The sequence below is a fragment of the Macaca thibetana genome, chromosome 6 (genome assembly GCF_024542745.1).
Source record: "Macaca thibetana thibetana isolate TM-01 chromosome 6, ASM2454274v1, whole genome shotgun sequence".
NCBI lineage: Eukaryota > Metazoa > Chordata > Mammalia > Primates > Cercopithecidae > Macaca > Macaca thibetana.
The window spans coordinates 160,834,980-160,854,335 of record NC_065583.1 but is presented as its reverse complement, the minus strand read 5'-3'; the positions used below and the strand labels follow the sequence as shown (position 1 = coordinate 160,854,335).

The following is a 19,356-nucleotide window of genomic DNA, read 5'->3' as shown; positions in this document are numbered from 1 at the left end:
TTGAGACGGGCTCTCACTCCGTTGCCCAGGCTGGAGTGCAATGACACAATCTTGGCTCACTGCAGTCTCCGCCTCCCGGGTTCAAGCGATTCTCCTGCTGCAGACTCCCGAGTAGCTAGGATTACAGGCACGTGCCCCCACGCCGGGCTAATTTTTCTATTTTTAGTAGAGATGGGGTTTCACGACGTTGGCCAGGCTAGTTTTGAACTTTTGACCTCAAGTGGTCCACGCACCTCGGCCTCCCAAAGTGCTGGGATTACAGGCGCGAGCCACCGTGCCCGTCCAGCAATAGCTTTCTATTGCTGAATAAAAACATTACCACAAATTTAGCAGCTTAACATAGGAGCATTTATTATTCCACAGTTTCCTGGTATCAGAGTTCTGAGCCTACATTAGCTGGATCTTTTGTTTGGGTCTCACAGTGCTGCAGTGAAGCCATTGGCCAGGGCTGGGCTGTCCTCTGATGCTCACAGTCCTCTTCAGTGCTCACTTGGTTGTTGCCAGAACTCATTTTCTTGTAGCTGTAGAACTGACTGGGGGGCTTGCTGCTTCAAAGACAGCAGGAAGGGTCTCTCTCCTCCAGGCCGTCTTTTAAAGTATTCACCTAATTAGGTCAGGCCCACCCAGAATAATCTCCCTTGTCATTAATTCAGTTAACTTGTTAGGGACTTTACATCTGCAGAATGCCTTACCTTCACCACAGCCTATTGGTTAGAGGCCAGTCACAGGTTCAGCCCACTCTCAAGGCGGAGGAGATGATGCGGACCTGGATACCGTGAGGGCGTCTTAGGAGTCTTCCCACCACAGTCAGTAGGCTTCTCCATCACTGGGCAGTACAGTGTGGTTCATAGTTACAGACTTTCATGTGACATTTGAATTTGAAGAATGTTTAGTAATATTAATGTATATGACTATATTAAAGGTAGAAGGGTAGAAACTCAGCCTTGAACTAAGATTATTTAGACCAGGGCTTCTCACTCTTGGTACTATTGAAATTTGGGCTGGATAATTCTTTCTTGTGGGGACCGCCTTGTACATTCTAAGATGTTTAGCAACATGCTTGGCCTGTACCCACTAGATGCCAGTAGCACCTTCTGGCTCATTTGTGACAACCGAAAATGATACCAGATACTGCTAAATGTCCCCTTGAACAGAAAAATCATCTCCAGTTGAGAACCACTGTGTTAGATAAATGAAATGTTTTTTGTTGTGTTTTGTTTTTGAAGAAGGACCTATTGAAGCAGGGGATTTGTTTTTTGATGTGATGCAGCTATTTGGAGTTAGCAGGCTCTTGCTCCTCTGATTATGCCTTATTCTTTGCTTATTTCCTTTATTGAAAAATGCATAATTTATAGTTGCAAATAAAAAATTAATGCAGGAGATGTGTTCCCCACATGTACTTTCTTATTCACATCTATGCCAAAAAGAGATTATGTTATCATATTTGACTATGTTTTATAATCTTGTCTGAGTTTATAGTCAAGCTATATTATAAGAGGACTTTACTTCTACTATAACATGGATCATATTTCCCAAAAGATATTTAATGCATAAGGCAAAAAAACGTAATAAACTCCATTCTTTGTATTATAGCTGCTTTCTTGGAAATTAGTGATATGGCTTGGTGTGGGACCGTGTAGAAGGCATGGTCCAGGTCTGAAATGACAAATCTCAAAAGCTGCTCATTCCTGTTTCTTCCAGGCAAAGGCAGCTCGAGCATCTCATCTGACGTGAGTTCAAGTACAGATCACACACCCACCAAAGCCCAGAAGAATGTGGCTACCAGCGAAGGTAGGCAGCTGGTCTTCATTATCTCTTTTTTTCTTCACAGGGCCGGCTATTTTTGGAAGAGAAATAAAGTGTGGGAGCATTAGTTCTATTCTCCTGAGTGGGAGCATATGAGATCCTTAAAAATTAGAATGTTCAGAGTCTCCTAAGTTTTTTTGTTGCTGTTGCTGCACTGCAGTTACTGTTCATGAAAATCAATTTGATGGGATTCAGGTGCCTCAATTATAAGGCAAATGTTGTTGTTTTGTGAAAATGGAATAGGCTGAATTAGGGGAAAGCTTTACAGTATCATATACCTTGTCTTTCGGTATAAAAAATGGTATTATTTTAAAATCCTTGTGCTGCAGTTGAATATTCCTAGAGGAACTTGCAAAATAGGCACACCTGGAATTCAAGATTTTGACAGTGGGTTATCATAGTCATGTTATTTGTAGAACTTGAGTTAATCTCCAGAATTTGGGAGTAGGAAAAAAGGAGGTTTCTTGATTATTATTATTTAAAGAATATGTAAGAGGTCCTCCCTGTCAGGACAAAGATTGGTCGCAGTGATATTCTTGATGAACAATTTGTATGTGGTAATACATGTTAGAATTTCACTGCTTTTCAATATGGAAGCTTTGGAGTTACTACTTACTTGTTTGAGTGTGGAATTAATTGTTTCTATGGTAATTATTTAGTGGAAAATTGACCCAATTATAGAATCGGCTCTTTTGATTTAATGTTAAACATGATTAAATGACTGTCTGAAAATGAGTTCTTGCTAAACTAATTGTCAGATGAAAGTCCAGTTTAAACATCCATGCCATTGATAATGAGAGACCTTGAGCTGTCAGCTAATTTTCATGACACTGTGTAGTGCCTGTTTTCCTAAAGTGTGTGGGATGTTGTGGATGCACACTTGTAGTTTTTTGTTTCAGAGATTTAATTTCTGTTGGTCGTAATATTGGGCATGTACCCATGGGCTGACATTGGCCATCTGAGATCCGTGATTTCTATCTGCGTTATGATTTATGTATTGTAATTGTATGTGGTTTACATTTGCTGGTGTATGTCTTCTCTTTGATATGTTTTGTCTTAGTGTGCTTCAAGTAGCAAAGAATTAACTTCTCTGGGTTAATAGCTTTTATAACTGGATTATATTCTCCGTGCTTAAAACCTTAGCACTGTTTGATGCGTTTCCCCAACATCATAAGGCTGGCAGATTGGAGTGTTCTCTTCAGTGTACGGAAGCACCAGGTAGCAATCCAGTTTTAATTTCCTGCCTGTTAATTCAGGTATGGACATTAGATCATTAATGAAATTCAGTTAAGGTAATGTACAAATCTCGTTAACTGATTCTAGACATTTCTTTATTTATTTATTGAGACGGAATCTTGCTCTTTCGCCCAGTCTAGAGTGGAGTGCCGTGACACGATCTTGGCTCACTGCAACCCCTGCCTCCTGGGTTCAAGCGATTCTCCTGCCTACAGGCACCTGCCACCATACCCAGCTAATTTTTGTACTTTCAGTAGAGATGGAGTTTTACCATGTTGGCCAAACTCCATTGGCTGGTCTCAAACTCCTGACTTCAGGTGATCCACCCACCTCAGCCTCCCAAAGTGCCGGAATTACAGGCATGAGCCACCACACCCGACCTGACATTTACTTTTGAAGCTTTCATTCTTAGGAGCCATAGTGGAAATCATTTCAGTTTAATATAGTGCAATCCTCTCTAGTCAGAAATCTGTTTTGCAAGATTATCAATGTTTTCTACCATTATTTTACAGTCACGCTTGTCCCCATAATTTGTCTAATTTGAATGGTTATCCAAATAGAAAGTTAAAAGCAGGTTAAATAATCTGTGTTTTTAAAGATCTCTTATTTTTTCTCCTTTTCAAATACAGAAAATACAAAACTATATGAGCTGTGTTGCAGGGGTTGCGGGAGGGTATTGTGGGACCTCATGCATTTAACAGTGTCTGCTTTTTATGCTTCCAAAGGGGGAAAAAAAACTCTGTAGGGACTTTAAATTTTCATTTTCTTGTGCCTTTCCCTTATGAGGAGGTGCAGGCCCAGCCAATGTTGTATACATTTTGTCACAGTGTATTTTGTGTTATTCTGAGGGTAGAATCAGTAGAGAAAAATAGGAAAATGTTATGTTCATATGGAACAGAGTTTTAAGCAACTGGGCTAAATTAGTGAGGAATTTCCTTCTAGCTTTTAAGTAGAAGAGCCTTGTCCCCATGAAAGATGCTGCCTATTCCCTTGCATAACTGAAAAATTTAAAAAGAAAGTATTAAGTTCTGCTATTTGTGTGTCTGAATCCTTTTTGCTGTAGTTTTTTAAAAATCAATTTAACCTTAAAATATTTAAAAAATAGAATAGATGTGGGCACATATTACGTTAAAATGTATTTCAGGGATATTTGCAGGTATGATTAGTTTCCTCTCATCAGGCTGCTTTTTCAATATGGATCCAGAGTCGCCAGTGCTAATTTTCTCCACGCACAGGAGACAGAGTCCCAGGAGGAGACCATTCACGATGAGTGATTAGGGCAGCTTCTCTGACCTCCAGAGGGTGGATCTCAACTATGGTGCATAAGTTTCTTCTCACTGGGAAACGCCTAGGAAACCACTGAGGAAGAAGCAGAAGGCAAACACCGACTTCTCCCTCAGACTCTTAGCACTGGAAGAGATCTGAGTTACCCCAGATTACTGGCGGCCTATCCCGACGGGTCTATAGCAGCTTCGGTCTTTGCCTCCCCAGAAGAAAGAATTTGACTGAGGCACATAAAACAGAAAAAGAAACTGAGGCATGTTTCAGAGCAAGAATGGAAGTTTATTTATAAAAGCCTTAGAAAAGAAAGAAGGTGTGCTTGGAAGAGACCCAAGAGGGCACCTGAAGGTTAAAGAGAGAAGGTCATGTGCCCTGTTTAATGGGGATCCTGGGACTGTTATAAGCTCACCTCTTTCCCATGGTTTTTCCCTTCAGGTGGTCTTCCCGCATGTGCAGAGCCCTCCTTACCCTTGGGAACTGAGCATGTGCAGTGTGTTTAGGGAGTTGTATGCATGCCCATGCCCATCTGAGGATTTCTTCCTTTTTCCGGTGGAGTATACCCAGAAGATCATACTTTGCCATTTTTGTCTCTTAATATGCATGCCCAGGAAGCGGTTTCTCCCTGGAGTCTGCATTCAGTTAACAACGTTTAATATTAACCGGTGTGGGCCATCAGGAGCTTGTCTCTCTCTGGTTGTGGAATTACACTTTTTAAAAAGATGATGCCAAACCATCACTGACATTTCTAGTTGGGGTGGGGTGGGAAGCCTTCTCCTGCCCTGCTCATGCCTACCTAACTACCTGTAACAGGACTGCAGAGGAGCCAAGCTAAAACTGCTTCTTGGTTTCTCTTCCCGCTGTTTTCCAGAACTATGTTTAACCTTTGATGTTAAGAAAATATTGGATGTAATTGGCTTTCCAGGAGCCAGTTGATGATGGTTATTTTCTTCAATTCCTTGATGTTCTCATGATTTTTCACCTCTGGATTCACCAATATCACCTTCAGGGAGCACAGGCAAGATTCTTAGTTTAAAGGTCTGAATGATATTGATTTTTTAAAATGACATGTATTGTAAAGGATAATATTCAGTTTTCCTGCAGTCTTTGAAAACCATGGCTATACCTGCAATAGCCAGGTTGGAAGCATTTTGCAGAAGTGTTGGCCTTTTCCCTGATGGGATGGATAGGGAGGGTTCACATTGCTTCCCTGGTTGGTGGTGTATGTGTATGTGCATTTGTATCTGACATCTACATGGTAGCTAACCACACAGGTGTTGTCACTTAGTAGGAAACACATAGGTAACCAACTACTCCATGCAGTTGTGCTGGTAAATAAAGTGAGGACATGGGGATAGAGGAAACAGAGGGCCCTCACATAACCTCAGCTTCAGGTGGGAATGGGAATTAACTGTAAATGGACAGGAAGAATCTTACTGGGGAGATGACCATGTTCTGAAATTGGATAGTGATGATAGCAGCACACCTCAGTAAATTTAGTAAAAAGCATTGAATTAAAAAACACTCTTAAAAAAGAGTGTTGGGGCAGCTACCACTTCTGCATGATCTTTAGACTTATATCTGAGTCATCACAAACTATTCTTTTTTATTATTTATTTATTTTTTTTGAGATAGAGTTTCACTCTTGTTGCCCAAGCTGGAATGCAATGGCGTGATCTTGGCTCACTGCAACCTCCTCCTCCTGGGTTCAAGTGATTCTCCTTCCTCAGCCTCCCAAGTAGCTGGGATTACAGACGTACGCCATCACGCCCAGCTAATTTTTTGTATTTTTAGTAGAAATGGAGTTTCACATGTTAGCCAGGCTGCTCTCGAACGCCTGACCTTAGGTGATTCGCCCACCTTGGCCTCCCAAAGTGCAGTTATTACAGGCGTGAACTACCACGCCCGGCCCGGAAACTATTCTTTGAAAATACTTCTTGCAGCTTTGGGGAGAGATGGGGCTAGCAGACCCATTCCGAGGGGAGGTCTGGCTGGTGCACAGAGCAGGGTTGCACGCTGGCCCCAAAACTTCTCAGATGCTCCAGATCTGGGGCGGAGCTGGCCTGAAACTCATAGTGAGTTCCTGGACTAGTGTTCCCAGCCCGGCACGTGGTGCCTGGTTAGAACTGACTCATCATAGTAAATTATTTCCTGGAAAGTTCTGGAAGAAATGTGAGATTGTAGAGTCATGGGTTTCCCAAACATTGGTTTTGTGTTTTTTTTCTTGGCTTTTCCTGCATAGTCTCTCACTTCAGCTCCGATTTTATGTGTTCTAGCACCCAACCCTAATGGTAAAGACATCGAATTTATCCACTCCAGTAAGTCTGTTTCTTTGCTAACGACTTATGATCTTCCTGTCTATCCAGTGTTCTAACTAATCCACTCTGGGTCGTAAGGCTGTTCCCCTAGGCACAGTGGGCACATTTTGGTTTTAATTCATGAGAGAATGGCATTTTTGATCCACTGGGAGTGTTCCATCCCAAAGTCTCATGCCAAAGTTCAGGGCATCTTAATTTTGAGACTCTAAAGCCACAGCCCTTGTAAAGAATTGGCAGCGAGCAGGGCTTTCTCCCTGATAAGTGGTGTAGACGTTCTTTACAGCCTATTGTATTTCTTGTGACAGTTTAACTTTCTAATTTCCTGACACTGTGGGGGCGGGGGGGGGGTTGGGTTCAAGTATAGAAGGCTGGAAATTTTCCATTTTTCCCAACATAATCTACATTCCAACATTGTAAGACACAGCTTAATTCTTTCCAGTTGTGTTACTATTCTTTCTCTTTCGTATTGTTCAGTCTTTCTCATTCATGGGGTATTCTCTCCTATACTGGAAAGAGGGGCCTCTGACCTTCAGTTATGAAAGTCACATCCAGCCCATGGTTGGAATAGAGCACACAGCAGAGCTCGTTGGGTAGAACCAGTTGGATTAGGTTAATTAGGAAGAAGCTTCCTGAAAATAGCAAGCTGAGCCTCAGTTTCTTTCATAGAACTGAAAGGCATGAGCCTATGGCTCTACAGGCGGGCGGCTCAGTCTTTTCTGGAGCTGGGGGAAGGCAAAACTGTCAGTTTAAAGGTCAAATTTGATTGGCTGATGAAGAGTCGGCTTCGGCCAGCTGCTCTTTAAACAGGACACAAATTCAAATATTGAACCCGTTGACAGCACGGGTTATTCATATGATAGCTTGATTCTGCACATTGATTATCAAACCAGACAACCATGCAGCCAAAGGATTTTCAAAGTTACAAAGGGCCTTGTCAATTTTCAGATCCAATACACTCATTTTTACAAATACCTGTAGCACAGAGAAATGAAGGGATTTGTTTGTTTTCTTTTTATATTTTGAGATGGAGTCTCACTCTGTCACCCAGGCTGGGGTGCAGTGGCATGATCTCGGCTCACTGCAACCTCTGCCTGTTAGGTTCAAGTGATTCTCCTGCTTCAACCTCCCTAGTAGTTGGGACTACAGGCATGTGCTGCTGTTCCCTGCTAATTTTTATATTTTTAGTAGAGATGGGGTTTTGCCATGTTGGCTAGGCTGATCTCGAACTCATGACCTCAAGTGATGCCCCTGCCTTGGCCTCCCAAAGTGCTGGGATTACAGGCGTGAGCCAGCGTGCCCAGCAAGGGTTTGCTTATGATTATACACCTAATAACTGGTCAGGCAGGAGTTTGATGCAGCATTGTTTTGATCAAATTAGAAAAAACATAACCTTCACTATTTAATTATCTTTTGCCTGCCTGAGTTCCAGCTGTCTGTTCTGAGCTGGTTGCAGAACTGATGCAGGCTATTCAGAATAGTTTGAGAGAGGTTGTTAAGCCCAAATCCTTTGGCCCAAGATCATTATTCCCAGTAGGAGGAAAGGATCTGCTCCATAGGTAAAAGGTTCTTAACTTTCTTGAGTAGATTAGCTGGTTACCTAGGGTTGGAAACATTTATGTTTAAGTCAACTCATGATTTTATAATAGCCTTTCAGTAGATTCAGTTAATACTGCTTTGTGATATATTGTCTAAGTCCTTGCAAGAAAGTCACTTTAAATGTATCATTGGAGGCTTGTGAAATTATTTGATTTCTAAAGAATTTATGGTGATATTTGTTCCATGGAATCTAGAATCACCAATTTGAAGTCATGAGTTCTCATGCTTTCAGTGCCCAAATTCGATCAATTCTAAGTAGGATTATTTTGAAAATGCCCAGACATCTGGCTTTGCTTTCATTCTGTTGTCTTCATATCTTTATATTGTCTTCTTTCTACTTCTTCTTGAATATACTCTTCCAACAAAATTTACATGAATCATCTAGGAAAGTAAAAATGATGCTTCTTTTAACTGTAGTTGAATTCTGTTTCCCAAAAAGCCTTTTTAAACTCTACAACAAATTCAACAAACGTTTTTGGGACAATTATTATTGCAGGCTTTCGTGAGCATTATTGCATTCAGTATTGTTTCAACATTACACTTCTCTTCAGAAGAAGGCATAAATGTTTTCATTTTGCAGATAAAACCGGGAAACTCAGAAAGGACCAGTTGGGCTTAAGTGGCAAAGGTTATATCAGGGCTCAAGACTATGAGCCTCATAGATGTAAGATGTGTACTTAATGCTTATTCTGTCATTGTCAGCAAAACTACTGTGAATTTCATGCTAATCCTTTTTCTAAGTTCCTATCAAAGTATATTTTGAATGTACTTAGGAGAAATGTGTTTTCCAATTTCAACTCATAATTGTGTTTAGCTTGTCAATATTATATGTGCAAATACCTTTGTAATCCATATAGTGTCTAGAAATTGACTTTAAATCCTTAGTTATTGCTATGGTTTGGATGTGGTTTGTCCCCACCAAAACTCATGTTGAAATTTGGCCTCCAATATGGCAGTGTTGAGAGGTGGGGCCTAATGGGCTGTGTTTGGGTCCTGGGGCAGATCCCTCATGATTACCTTCACGCCCTCTCTCAGGAGTGAGTTCTCTTGAAAATGGATTAGTTCCCATGAGAACAGATATTTTAACTGTTTTCCCATTTGTCCTGAGAATACTTGCCTACATTTGTTGCCGTAGCATTTACCCCAAGATAACTTTGCCACAAAATAGCTTTTGCTTTTATTATTATTTTTGCATCACTCTAGTGTATTGACTTTGGAAACAAAAGATAACATTCTATTTACAGGATTCTGTTTTTAGTAATGGTATTTACATTTACAAAATATAGTAATTCTTGATTGCCGAAAGTGTTAAATCCTAGAAAATGTAGCATTCCTACACGTCAAGTTAACATCGTTTTCGAGCAGTTGTTGGCCAAAGATTCATCTGATGAATTCAGTTTTTCTGAAATAGATGATTCTGATGATTCAGATGTTTCTGATGTTAGTTTTGTGTAGAAATAACTCCAAGAACAGTTTTTATATTTTATTTTCACATTGAAAATCAGTCAGATTTGCGTCAGCCTCAAAGAACGTGTTTATGTAAAATTAAATGAGTGCTGGCAGCAAGCTACATGTATTTTTTTTTTTTTTCCTAAACGAGAAAAGCATTAAAAAGAGTCTGGCTTCTTGATCTCTCTCTCTTGCGTCCTCTCTTGCCACGTGATCTCTTTGCATATGCCCCCTCCCCTCCTGCTTTCTCCCATGAGTTGAAATATCCAGAAGTCCTCATCAGATAACAGCTGCCATTCAATTTTGGCCTTTTCGGTGACCAGAATTATGAGCCCAATAAGTCTCTTTTCTTTATAAATTACCCAGCCTTAGACATTCTGTTATAGCAAAACAAAATGGACTAAGACAGTTACGGAAGGCAAACAGTATTCTAAGCTGCCTTCATACTTGAACTGTTGAAGTTTAGTCTGCAGGTTACCAGAACTGTACTCGTAACACATGGCAGTCAGACTTAGTAAAATTAATATGTATTTATATAGGATCTAAAGTATATGTAATAAAAAATTACTGAATAGTTATTTTACTGATTTTCCCTTTGAAAAACCTGAGCCATGGACTGGACACAGTGACTCACACCTGTAATCCCAGCAATTTTGGAAGCCAAGGTGGGCAGATCACTTGAGGTCAGGAGTTTGAGACCAGCTTGGCCAACACGGTGAAACCCCGTCTTGACTACAAATACAAAAAATTAGCTGAGTGTGGTGGTGTGCGTCTGTAATTTCAGCTATTCAGGTGGCTGAGGCCCCAGAATCCCTTGAACCCAGGAGGCAGAGATTGCAGGGAGCCAACATCGCACCACTGCACACCAGCACCTCACACCTGGGTGATGGAGTGAGACTCTTGTCTCAAAAAAACCAACCAGCCAACCAGACAAACAAACAAAAACAAACCAAAACAAAAACCCAACTGAGCCATGGAATTTTTCTTTAATTGGAAATATATGAAAGTGGAAGATATGGGCCGGGCGCGGTGGCTCAAGCCTGTAATCCCAGCACTTTGGGAGGCCGAGACGGGCGGATCACGAGGTCGGGAGATCGAGACCATCCTGGCTAACACGGTGAAACCCCGTCTCTACTAAAAAAAATACAAAAAACTAGCCGGGCGACATGGCGGGCGCCTGTAGTCCCAGCTACTCGGGAGGCTGAGGCAGGAGAATGGCGTAAACCCGGGAGGCGGAGCTTGCAGTGAGCTGAGATCCGGCCACTGCACTCTAGCCTGGGCAGCAGAGTGAGACTCCGTCTCAAAAAAAAAAAAAAAAAAAAAAAAAAGAAAGTGGAAGATATTAATTTCAGCAGGTACCTTAGGAGACTGTAAATACACCTTGAAGCTGTCTATTATAATAGAATGAAATTCAATCTATGACACCAAAAAAAAAAAAAAAAAAAGAGTAAAAACATGTAACACAGGAATGGGAATAAAAAGCAAAGAATGAGAGAAAGAAAATGATGCTGAAGAAATCTCTTAAAAATAGTTCTCAAATGACAACTATTGCGTGGGGGTCCTTAAGGAGAGGAAGATATTCTGAAGTCAGAAATGTGGTATTACGAGTTTTTAGTTTGTGTAAGAGGAAGGTGATGACTGATTTTTATAAAGATTTGTTTTCGTCTTTAAAAATTACCTTTTAAACTTAACTATCTTTGGAATTCTGAGGATCATTTAGGAAAGCTTTGCAAGACTTTTAGCCTTTGAAGCTTAATGTGTTTTGGTGATTCAATGAGCAATTCACTGCTTCATGACCAAGTTTCTTTTATTGTTTAAGCTACTGCCCAATTATAAGTTAGGTAACTTTCGAAAAACTGCACCACTTACATCTGGTGATTTGAGCATGTTAATGTCTCGGTGTGTCCAATTTAATAAAGAAGTCAAATTTGCATCCAAGAGTCTTTTAAGCAGTGGAAAGCTCATCATCTCAGTGTCCAGAAAATTGGTATGTAAGCCTACAAATGTACAATAAAATGCTAAATACTATTTCAGACGCAAGTAATAAGTTTAATTTCTTGAGGGAATTATCTTCCAAAATGCATCATCCAGAATGGCCAGAATATCATATGATAGTCTTAGAAGAAAATTAGTTTTGTGTGTGTGTGTGTGTGTGTGTGTGTGTATGCCATGCACTTAAGGAAATTGTAAAGTAATATTTAATTGAGATGTCTAGAGCTCTCAGTGCCTTTATGCAGATTTTAGAGAGAGACAGGTTTAGGTATTTACTATTTTAATTCCATGTCCAAAATAATTCTACTAATTTGCCATTTCCAAAAAAGCACCAAAAAAGTAATCAGTATATTTCAGCCATAGACCTTATGGTTCCTCTAAGTACATCTAAGTATATTTGTAACGAAAGCTTGCATCATTCCTAAGATTTTTTTATCAGTAATTTCAGTATCTTAATTCAGTGGGAACTTATTAAAGAATATATTCAAATACATGTATGTAGTCTCTTATGGAGAGCACACAATATGTCAGTCAGGGGTCACCAACTGGTAGCACAGAGGATGATTCCTTCCCTTAGATGTGGTTTCTTCTCTTTAAATAATTTTCAAAAATGATTCTGGGTTTAATCGTGATTTTGGTGGAGCATGCACCCTACTATGCCCGAATCCCCGCCATTCCCAGTTGTCTTAAACAAACTTTCATCTAAATGTTTCTGTTAGCTGTTTGGCTCCTGAGGGAATTTGATTTTATGGCAAGATCTACTACTTCCAGAACTGTAGCAATTACTGGGGCAAGTAAACACTTGTGTAGCAGTTAAATAGCCATTCAGGGCGGGATAAAATTATGTCCCAACAGGTGGTCTAAAGCAGAAGGGAGTGGGTGTGGGTTGGAAGAATCGGGACACCCTCATGGAAGCCTGGGACCTGGCTTTTTGCTGTGTGAGTAGTCAGTGGAAGCATGGAGAGGAAGATAGTATGATGTGTTAGGGTGTGAAGAGCTGGGAGAAATCTCACTGGGTCCATGTAGGGAAAATGGAAGCTTCAAAACAACCACCTCCACGGCAACAATGAATAGGCTCACGAAGTGCGTTAAAGTACAGTCTTTAACTAAAACATGCGGTTACAGATTGCGTGGCCACAACATTCTTTGTACTAGGGTTTCAATGGAGCCCATATTTTTGGTGATGTCAGTGACAAATGGGCCATTCTGTACTGATGACCTTTCTGTAGTGTATTGGGGAGGTTTCACACTGAAGCACCATCTTCTGAACTCTTCTACAGGGAAGAGAGATTATAGAGGAACTTGGGTTCCAACATTTTAGGACAAATAATCTGATATTGGAAATATTTGCCCTTTACATGGACACAGCTTGACCTTAACAATCTAGTTAACGTGTCTGTTTACTTCCTCTTTGACTAGGAAATAACTTCTGGTGGATAAACTAACTTCCTCAGGAAGTCCCCAACTTCCCTAGGCTGTTAGACTAATTAACAAATCAGCAGAGAGAAGCACTTTAGTTGTAAAGGGTATCTTTGCATTCTATATACTTAAAAAAAGGTAGCAAGTCCACACCATGGAGGGAATAATATACAAGTAGTTTAAAAATTGCTTGTAAATCATTTAGAGATGGTTGAAGAATTGTAAGGGATGAAGTCTATGGGAATTAGGTGGCAAGATAGTTAATTATTTTATATATATATATAAAAAATAATATATTATATATATAAAATAATATATAATATTTTATATATATAAAACAAAGAAACTTTCTGTTGTTTATAATGGCTACTGTTTTTCAAGATGGGGTGGGGCACCTGTTACACTGAGGGACACTTATTCTTCTAAATAATGAGACACGTTTGGTTATGTGAATATTCAGATGTGGGCTATAGAAAACCAGATTTCTCTGCCCAATAGAGAAATTCTGAGCTGCAAAGCAAGAAGGCGTAGGAGGTATCCAGGAGAGTGAAGAAGGAGATGGACCTAAAGAAGATGGATGGTGGAGCAAAGATGTTTCCAGTATCTTGAGGGTAGTGGCCCATAAGGTGACATGTTCCTGTGTCCCTGAAAATCTTTAGTCAAGTCTGTGAAACTCACAACATGCTGGGTGGGCATGGATTTACTGTGGAAATCAGTTTAGGGCTGGATTTTGAGATTGTTCGTTTGCCTTTTGTGTCATCACCTGACTTTCACAGACACAACTAAAACCAACTTCTGAAGAATCCATCCATTAACACATCCTTAATATTCAATATGAATACATTTAAGCATGCTGAATTATGCTTTTTCTTCCATCATACATAGCAATATTTTCTATAATGTTAATTTATGTAATCCATATTAACTGTTCTCTTTTGAGTATAATTTTTTTTTTTTTTTTTTTTTTGAGACGGAGTCTCGCTCTGTCGCCCAGGCTGGAGTGCAGTGGCCGCATCTCAGCTCACTGCAAGCTCCGCCTCCCGGGTCTACGCCATTCTCCTGCCTCAGCCTCCCGAGTAGCTGGGACTACAGGCGCCCGCCACCTCACCCGGCTAGTTTTTTGTATTTTTTAGTAGAGACGGGGTTTCACCGTATTAGCCAGGCTGGTCTCGATCTCCTGACCTTGTGATCCGCCCGTCTCGGCCTCCCAAAGTGCTGGGATTACAGGCTTGAGCCACCGCGCCCGGCCTTGAGTATAATTTTGAACTTACATTATTCCCATTATTAAAAATTACTATTCTTTTTGTTGCTTGGCTTTTTACAACTTCTTCTGTGGATAACTTTTAAGCTTCTCCTCTGAACCTCCAACATTATATTTCCTGCTGTAAAACCACCCTTTTGGCCATAAAAGAATGCTCTAGACCCACCCTAGATATATTTTTCTGCTGAAGACAGAATCAGTTATGTCCTCAGAGCATCTGGGTTCTTTTAGTAGGGAAATATGGACCAGGCACATTGGCTTATGCATGTAATCCCTGTACTTTGGGAGGCTGAGGTGGGAACTGCTGGTCTTGAGGCCAGGAGTTCAAGACCAGCCTGGGCAACACCTCTACCAAAAAAATTGAGAAAATTAGCTGAGTGTGGTGGCACACACCTGTTGTCCCAGCTACTCAGGAGACTGAAACATGAGGATCTCTTGAGCCCAGGAGTTTGAGGCTGTAGTGAGCTATGATTGCATCACTGCACTTCACCTTGGGAAACAGAGTGAGATCCATACTCAGAAGAAACAGAAATATACATGAGACATAAGTATGGGAGTCAAGCAAAGGGTTCCTGCTGCGGGCTCACATTTAGTAAAGTTAGAGCTGGATAATATGTGCTGATTTAAGGAAGCAGTATACATTGATTTTATCAATTTCTAATATTGGGTATCATAAATTCTTATATGACACTTTTATTCTTTTATTATGAAGCTTTGTGGGTACAAGGCTTTCTACTACTCAGAAACCAAACATATAACTTACACTGGGTCTTCCTTACTAGATCTGCAAATATGCCCAGACATGCACGATCCACAGCAATGCCAGTGCTAGGCCACAGCCCAATCAGCATATCCCTGCATGAGAGGTCTGTGTGTGCTTCCTGCGATGCCTCCATGGTATCATTCCTGCACTTGGTTGAAATCTTTTGAGGAAGGAATTGCATTTTATTCAGCTCTGTATTCCTGGCGGCTACTGGAGTATTTGTCATTTAATAAACATTTGATAAATATTTATTGAATGGATGAATGCATTTTTATTCAAGATTTTAAGATGGAATAACCCTCTTGATTAGCTTTTCCAACTATAATCATAAAGACTATGACCTCAAAAGCTATGCAATATCAAGATAATATATGAGAGATGTGGTTACTTTTTATAAAAAAAAAACTTAATGTTACTGCTTATGGAAACTTGAGATACACCATGGGAATATTTGGCAGTTGTTTACTCTTAGTTGTCTTTTGTGTTAAGGGAACAAACAACTTTAAGCAGAACAGATACTTTGAAAGGAAGGTGGAACAGAAGATACCATTTCTATTTTACATTGTCATTTAACATTTTAAAAGCAAAAGACAATTTATTGTCTACGAACTGTCTGTAGCTCTATAAACAGTTCCTCTCAGAAATGTTTTTAACATTCCAGATAACCAAATGAGATATATTTAGAAATCTAAAATTCTAGGGCTACTCAGCCCTCCCACATTAATTTCAAAGGCAGAAGAAAAATATTATTCCTTCCTCAGCAATTTAATTTTAAATCCTTTCTCAGTGTCTTTTAACCTCAATACATTTAATTGTTTTAATTCTTCATCTGCTGATATCTCAAAGTAGCAAATTAGAGCTTATGATTTTTTAACTGATGAAATTGGAGAAGTAACTTTCATTTTACTGGCATAAAAAAAAATGTGGCTGAATTGGTTAGTTTAATATGTGTGCTCAGATTTTTTTTTTTTTTTTTTTTTTTGGTTCACTGATTTGTTATAGAGAAAAAGTTAAAAGAAACATTCTTAGAGAAGAAAATAATACTATTCTTTCCTTGTTTTATTTTATTTTTAGCATTATCCTAGAACCAACCTTGGCTTCAGATTATCTTTTGCAAGTTATATTCTGTTTCCTAGAAACTGGGACAGTGTAAAGCTCATGTTTTGTTTAGCTGGATTGGAACTGGACAGGGATGAAATTGGGAAATGAATTCATCAAATCTCAGAAATTTACAAAGGTCTAAATCTGGTTAATGGATGCATCAAAAAATGAAGTAGGAGGTTGAATTCATCGTTTAATCTGGATGAGAAAACAAAAGCTGTGAGACAAAAATTTAGAGATTTTTTTAACTCTCATTTATGTGTGATACAAGTAATTTTTTCTCTGTAAACAAGGAATAATAAAATTACCTACTTCCTGTGTTTTTTTGTGAGGATTGAATTAATAAATTATATCTAGTCCTTTTCCGTATGCATTTAGCTCATTTACTTTTATAACCTAATCACAGCTACTTCATGTAAACGGTGTATCTTTAACTTGTTCAGTGAGTAGACTTCATTCCCATGGCAAAGTCTTCCTTAAATGAATTCAACACAATTCCTATTGAAATCCCAACAGGGTTTTCATGTTGAAACTTAACCAAATTTACTTTCTTTACCTGGAATAATAAATCCAACATCTATCAGTACTTAGCCTATATGGACACTGAATTCAATTCAGTTATATATGTATGACATTATATATGTTGAATTATATGTGTATGTTGAATTCATTTGTAAAATGATACATGTACGTGTGAGGATGTCCAGGACAATTTTGAAATGAGAAATGAGAATAACATTTCCTTAGTGTCGTGAAAATATATTATACATTTATTAAATATTGAAGAAGTGTGGGCTGGGCGTGGTGGCTCATGCCTGTAATCCCAGCACTTTGGGAAGCTGAGGTAGGTGGATCACCTGAGGTCAGAAGTTCGAGACCAGACTGGCCAACATGGTGAAACCCTGTCTCTACTAAAAATACAAAAAATTAGCTAGGCATGGTGACGGGAGGCTGAGGCAGGAGAATCGCTTGAACCTGGGAGGTGGAGGTTGCGGTGAGCTGAGATTGTGCCATTGCACTCCAGCCTGGGCAACAAGAGCAAGAATTCATCTCAAAAAACAAACAAACAAACAACAACGACAACAACAACAAAACAAAAGTGTGGTGTGGTATGGCTTAGCACAGTGAAAAAGAGAGTTCAGAGATAGACTGAGTTGTGTAGGGGAATGTAGGGTGGGATAAAGATGGCATTTTAAATGGATTCAGGAGAGAAACCTTTATAACATATCTTGGTGGGAAACCAACTTCTGGTTTTAAAGGACAATTAAAATGGAGGACCTAACATGTTCCTGATGCCAAAAGAAATTCTTAACGGATGAAATATTTAAATGTTCAAATTGAATATAGATTAGTAGTTTTAAGAACTTGAGGTAGAAAACCTTTCAAAGCATAACAACAGAGTTACCATAAAGTTAAAGGCTGCCTACACATGCATGCAGTGCATGCTCTAGGAGGTACAGAAAGATCTTTCTATTGTCAAATGTGTTTATTTTTCCATTACACAAAGCTAAACATAGGTTTCTCTTCTATTACTAGACTTTTCAGAGCTTTTTAAATATGTTACTGTGTGTTGTTCATCATCAAATGGTGATATAGTATGTTTTGTTTCTCAGACGTCCTCTATTATACCTTACAACTAGGAAATGCTAAGAAATGTGAATTCAGAGGACCTAGGAATTTCACTCTAGAAAATTAACTTTAAAAACCTGAATTTTATTTATAGATATATGCTTCTTATTTTTATAGCATAAAGATGTTGGTAAAATATTTTATTGAAACATCTACATGTCAAAGTTATATTTAGCCACTAAAAACATGTTAGATTCTTACACACTGTTGGTGGAAATGTGGACTAGTTCAGCCACTGTGTAAAGCAGTTTGGAGATTTCTCAAAGAATTTAAAACAGAGCTACTATTCAACCCACCAATCCCATTACTGAGTGTATGTCCAAAACTAAACAAATTGTTCTACTGAAAAGACACTCATATGTACATCATAGCACTATTCATAGTAGCAAAGATGTAGACTCAACCTAGTTGTCCATCAGTAGTGGAATGGATAAAGAAAATGTGGTATATATACACCATGGAATATTATGCAGCCATAAAAAATAACAAAATTATGTCCTTTGCAGTAATATGGATGCAACTGAAGGCCATTATCCTAAGCTAATTAACACAGGATCAGAAAACCAAATACTGTGTGTTATCATAAGTGGGAGCTAAACGTTGAGTACTCATGGACATAAAGATGGGAACAATAGACAATGGGGAATATTAGATGGGGAAGGGAGCAAGAGTTGAGAAACTCTGAGGTACTATGCTCAATATACTAAGATCAATCGTACCTCAAACCTCAACATCACACCATATACCCAAGTAACAAACCTCTACATGTACTCCCTGAAGCTAAAATAAAAGTTGAAATGATAAAAAAAAAGTTAAAGAACAATGTTTAATGATGTGGGAAAATATTTCTGAGAAATGCAGATTGTGAAGCGGTATTTCCTACGTGATCCCGATTGTGCACAGGACTATATTTGAAGAGGAAAAAGACGAGAAGGACATATTTCATGATGTTATCAGTAGTTATAATCCTATGAGTGTTAGGAGTATAGGTTATTTTTATTTTATGTTTTCCAATATTGTCTAATATAGAAAATTCAAGTTGGCTCGTATTCAGGGTCTGAAAATACCTCTTTGGTCAGTTGTTCTTAGAATTTTGTTGAATGTGACTTGATCAAAATTCAATTATTTGATTTTTTTCACCGTCAGTTTAGATGTTTGAATGATAATCAGTGTTTCTATTTCCCATCACTCATGCTCAGATATTCCATTCCAACCTGTACAGCAGTCACTTGCTTTCCTTCTAAAAAAATCACCAATCTAAAAAAAAAGTTTTGGTCTTAAAATTTTTTGCCATTAGATGCACATAGTTCCCACACTTTTTTTTTCTGTTTTATACACATTTACAAACTAAAGTTCCAACACAAGGTTTATATTCGGATGCATCTGCATTTATTTAACTAGTCATGTTCTCACTCATCAAATATTTCCTAAATGTCAGGTATTGTGCTTGGGTAATAGGGATTCACTGATCAGGCAAATAGACTCAGGCCTGACCTTCTGGAACTTTT

At 39.0% G+C, this 19,356-nt stretch overlaps 1 protein-coding gene across 1 annotated transcript in view; it reads left to right on the top strand.

The window, feature by feature from the left end:
• Window positions 1–19,356, top strand: part of FBXL7 (F-box and leucine rich repeat protein 7) — a 436,126-nt gene that overhangs the window by 111,362 nt on the left and 305,408 nt on the right. Inside the window, exon 2 of the mRNA XM_050794701.1 lies at window positions 1,702–1,791. Within this exon, the coding sequence (XP_050650658.1) occupies window positions 1,702–1,791 (90 nt within the window). The remainder of the gene's footprint in view (window positions 1–1,701; window positions 1,792–19,356) is intronic.